The 5,673-nt window shown below is 27.2% G+C and overlaps 1 protein-coding gene across 3 annotated transcripts in view; it reads left to right on the forward strand.

Annotated features, from left to right (window-relative positions):
* The window catches only part of LOC106793502, a 33,032-nt gene that overhangs the window by 4,291 nt on the left and 23,068 nt on the right, over positions 1-5,673 (forward strand). For all 3 annotated transcript variants that reach the window (XM_014760502.1, XM_014760503.1, XM_014760504.1), the window contains one exon: positions 272-415. In XM_014760502.1, the coding sequence (XP_014615988.1) occupies positions 272-415 (144 nt within the window). The remainder of the gene's footprint in view (positions 1-271; positions 416-5,673) is intronic.

Consider the following 5,673-nt stretch of genomic DNA (forward strand, 5'->3'; position numbering starts at 1 on the left):
TATATATATATATATATATATACATATATTATATGAACACATGAGTAATTAAGACGCAGTGCCACTAGTGCCGATAAATATTAGCTGTTAGTCTATATATGAAAGTAGGAGTATTATTTATTTATGCATATGTGTGTGTGTGTGTGAGAATATAATGTATAATAGCAAGAGGGAAATGCAGAAACGTGGTTGCACCCCGCGATATTGGTTATCGCTGCTTCGGCAATCCCTTTGATCATTGGAATTTTGATGAAATTCTCCGATGTTCCAGCTTACCTGGCGTCACGTCGTGGCTCTCGCGATAGTCAATGCTCCAACGTATCGAATATTAGTAACGAGGATGTTGGTCCATTGAATTTCAACGCTTATCCGCGTAGCCGACGAAGAAGGACTTCCAATTTCCTCGAATTACCAGGTATATATACTTTGTAAATTAATTTAATATATATATGTAAATATATATATTTTATTTCTACATTAAAGTCAATAATTTCATATATTGATTGAATATATAAAGTTTTATATATTTAATATATTATTTTATAATATATTTATTTAACATGTGAAGATGTTTTATTTTCTATATAAACATTTTAATTATATTGCAAAATGACAAACTAATTTTCATGATTAATGGATAATAATAAAATGAGTGTAATTATATATCATTTATAGTTAATAATATGAACACATATTATAATGATAATTAGTGAATATCGTTCTTTTTTTGTCTTGTTTAGATTTTTAACAAAAATTTTTTCATTTTCATTTAATCTTTATTTTATCGTCAACGTCAAATATTTGAAAACTGAGATTAATCTCTAATAAAGCTTTGAAATATGAGAACTTACTTTTGTCTAACATGAATGAGAAATAATTATAGAGTAAATATTTGTCGTATAGTTTTTGAAGCAACATCTATGTCAACTGCTGTAATGTTTACCCAAACGTAAATTAAACGATAAAGTAGAATACTGCGATGTAAAAGCCAATATGGCTTAATTATAAAATAGATAGTTAATGAAATCGGTTATTAGCAGGAGATCATACGAATATAAATAAAAGCTTATCGATGCGATACATGATGCACAGAGGTATATGTATTGTGCATAAATTTCAATGAAACGATACTAAATTATTTATTGAACACATTTTTATTTGTTTGTACGTATTATATTGATCGTTTATTCATATGGGGAGGAGGAAAAAAAAAGGAAAGGAAAAAGAAAAAAAGATTATTTGAAAAAAGTATAAAATACAAAACTACGGCCATTAATAGTAATGGGGATCGCAGAGAAAAAAATTGAGACTATTTTGTGGATGGAATCGAGAACGATAAAAACTTAAGCATTATTGCTTCTCCGTTATGCTTGAAACGTTGAAAATGCTTATCAACTAGAATACCGAGTTGTTTGCATTTAACAAGAATGAGATAGGAGTTTCTGAATTATCGAGGGTATCATTACATGGTTATCATGGTCAAATGTACAAAGCTTTGTTCCTTTTCCAGAAAGATATAACAATTACAAATATTTTATTACATTTTTCTTTTTATTTTTATTCATGCTCGCGACAATGTATATTTCAATGTTTTCATATTTAAATGAATAATTTTCGTGTATCTATTTATTAAAAACAAAATTTTTATACGTTGTTTATTATTTTGCTTGGAATATTTTTCATACAACTTTTATGTACAATAATTTTTAACCTAACGTATATAATTTATAAAATATTCTATATATTTCTATTATATAGCTTACCTTTTATATACACATATTTTCACTAAACTGGAGCTGGATCAATATTAGCATTTTATGTTGTTTCTTTTTTCGTAAGAATGTCGAGAATACTGACAAAAGATCTTACAAAGCTCAAGAAAGATGGATCTCATTTTTACAACATTCCCTTCTTTTGTTATCTTTCTTTTTAAAATATTTTTCTTCCTGTCTTATTTAATAAAAAGGAACATGCAGACATGATAGACGATTATAATTAGTAAATAGTTTATGATATGTAACAATATTTAATAATATTATATGCTAACAAATTTTTTTTATGTCTTTTTCTTTTTTTTTATTCTTTAATAAATTTAATTTTAATCTTATTCACAGAAAATGAATGAAGCTTCGTAATCTATTCATTTACTATGATATAAGATTTGTTACCGGAGGCAGAATTTTTCATAGAGAAAAAAAGAGATGAACGAAAGAAAGTAAAAACTTTGACCTCCATTCGGACAAAAGTAGTAATCATTCAAAATCGTTCGTATTACGGTCGTTGCACAGAAGAAAAAGAAACGGAATAAAAAAAGTGTGGTAGAAAAATGATGATTGCAGTAATCACGCATCCTAAGTATATATGTGTATGCACATAAATAAATTGATTTAAATCATTTTACGATAAGATTGAATCAGTCATTATAAAGAATAATTAGTTTTTTGTTCTTTCTATAAATGAAGATAATTATTAATAAAATATTTAAACTTTGGAGAAAAGTATTTCTAATTTGGTGGGACACACAAAAGTTGTCACACGTTAAAAGCTCATTGTTAGTTTGTACGTTTATATTTATTCGAATAAAATCATTCTCTTTAAAATACAGGGTTTTTAAAGTACAAGAAAAATTTGTTTTCCACGATATTACTTTTTTGATACCAATCGAAGTATGTTTTACAACATTTTTCATATCATTAAAAACAAATAAAATATTTCGGTGATTTTCTTTTGCGTGGATACCCTGTATATTTGTATTTTATATAAAATCAAAAGATTTAAAGTTAATACTCTTAAAGAGGATAGAAATTAACGAGAATATATAATACAATTTCCTTTGAAATTAGATACACGGTATAGTTACGTAGCAGTGATGTATTAGGGATAAGTGCATTCGATCATATGATAGTTTTCACACACAGTTACACGACCAGGTTGCAAATATGCTTTGAGTTTCTAACCAAATCATAGCAAACCTCAAACCTCAAACCGTGCCATTGATCTTTGAACTATCCGATAGAATATATATAATTACATTAAATTACCATTTTTTATATAATGAAAATAGGACGATTGGATAAGTAATATTTTATTTGGTTATATAACAAAGTTTTTTTTAGCAAAAGATTATTTTTCTGTTAGGAAAACAAAGAATCGATTTAATAATTCGTCGAAATAAGGAATAAAAATAAGAAAACAAGAAATGTAAGGCAGACATATACAGATATTCTCATTCGAGTGTTACGTATCTTGTTTCTTGTCAAAGGAGAGATAACAGTTGCTGTAGTAAATTTCTAACAAATTGAAAAAGAAGCGACTCCGCTTACAGAAGTTTATCGTTGAATGCAAAACTGGTTCGCTCATAGCAAAGAGAATAATTTAATCTGATTCTGAGTTAGTGTCTCGAGTTAAGAAATAAATTTCTTCGCGTAGCAAACTCGATTTAATACTCAACTTTTCGTCAAGTTTATGAGAACCTTGTTAAAATATAATAAAGGAATTTAAATGAGTACTTATATATATGTAATTAATAGAAATGACGTGTTTTATTTGTCTCTAAAGTATGTTCATAATATATATAAATCGTTTTTCAATTAATTATATATATTATTCAAAATTGATTTAACAATTTATTCGAAATATTCAACAAGTGATGAGTAGGCCTATCTATGGTTACATATACTGTTGAAACACTATAATTTTCAGTCAAAGTTAGTATACTAGAGTGCAAAGGGATGCATCCTTTACTTCTACAAGGAAGTTCTTCCGTAAAATTTTGAATGAGAAACTCATAGGATGCACGTCTTCTCTTTCTAATAAGGTATCACCGTATTATAGATGAACTTGTTGAGTGTCCCATGAACTATAACCATATTAATGTTTCCACATATTACTACCATCTACAAACAAACTATTCCTTGTGCTATTTGCTCATCGATATACCTTGGAAAGACGTTCTGAAAAGGCAATTACTATGGAAAACTAACTCTCCTAACTTTCCCGTATTTTCATTGAACTTAACTTACTTATAATCTATTGAACTGTCTCTGAATTTCACGATCGTTTATATTATCATTCTACGTTCAAGAAAATGTGTTATTTAGTAGGGCAAAGCATTAATTATGTTTTTGATAAAAAAGATTTTAGAAGTTAATATTAATATTTTCCTTTATTGAAAATTTTACAACTTACTAATTGTTTGAATTATGATATATTTATTGTTTATTACATTACACATTATCATATATAAATATGTATAGAATATAATAATGTACAGATACATTATATGACATAATGTTATCATATTTTAACAATTCATTTATTACTTATCATAGAAAGAGATAAGAATAGTAGCTTCTTCGAATTATAAGCCAATTGATTGACACTTAAACGCTTTCAAAAAGTTGGAGAATACAGATATCGGAATCATCGAATACAGGATAAAGTTTTTTTGTTCATTGGTGGGAAACGTCTATCCTATTCGTTTAATATTTAATGTTCGTCAGATCGGACGTAAGTACTCGTTGAATCGGTTTTAAAAGTTGAGAAACATGCGAAGTATGCGCGTTATTAACGGGAATTCATGCCTGTTTCAACCATCGTTCCATCCCGTAATTAAAGCTTTGTTTAAATAGGCTTGAAAATTTGAATTTTAGTTGGAAAAGTGGCTGTTGGAATTCGTTTTCTTGTTTTTCTTGTTTTACTTTATTCGCCGACTAAAAGTTAATTAATTTCATCCAAAGTCTTCGGATCTCTCGACGAATCGATTTGTTTTGTTTTTGGTTTTCTTTTTTATAATAAATTTATTTAAACGCATCGTTAATTTTATTCTTTTTTTTTTTTCCCCGCAAATAATTAACGTGAACTCGATTAAGATACTCGAACAAATGCCAAGTTCTGTATAAAGTTTTCCATAATACTCGATGTTTTCTATGAACGAGATTTACTCTTGCATTTTGTTATATTTATTTATTTATTTATTTATTTATTTTTTTGCTTTCATTCAATCTCCTTAATCTAATTAAAAGTTAACCAACTATAAACAAAGTTTGTTCAGTATTGGAACACAAACGATCATAGCACGTTCTATAGTTGTTCGAGACTGCATCTTCGAAGATACAGCTTCAGCTTCGTGGGAGAACACGACTGAATCATGCTATTCATAGTCGAAGTGTTACTCTTGTGTTTAAAGATTATGTAGATAGAGCTTTGTACAAATTGTTCAATGCATTCTATGATACGAATATCAAAATTCGCTTATGTTTATAACACGAACATTACTTGATAATCTTTCCAAATGTTATTCGATTATATTCTTCGATGATTTATTTGTATTTACAAATTAACAAAGACCCAACCCTGTTTACAAGTGTACAAAATATCTCATTAAACAAGATCGATATCGGTTTTTTATTTGAACCTTTCTCTTGTTATATTTTATGCGAGTTAATATAAAAAAAAAAAAGAAATAAAAAAAAAAAGAACGATAGAAATGAATTGTTTATTTTTCAAATATTACAGAATCGTATATACTAAGTTGTTATTTTATTCCATTAAAAATTTACGACATGTCCGAATACGTCCATATAAATTTATCGTAACTGCGAAATTATTCAGTCGAATTGGTCCTTCAAATTTTTTTTTTTTTTTTTTTTTTTTTTTTTTTTTTTTTTTTTT

The sequence above is a fragment of the Polistes canadensis genome, unplaced genomic scaffold, assembly GCF_001313835.1.
Source record: "Polistes canadensis isolate GaletaPanama2010 unplaced genomic scaffold, ASM131383v1 scaffold_14, whole genome shotgun sequence".
NCBI classification, from domain to species: Eukaryota; Metazoa; Arthropoda; class Insecta; order Hymenoptera; family Vespidae; genus Polistes; species Polistes canadensis.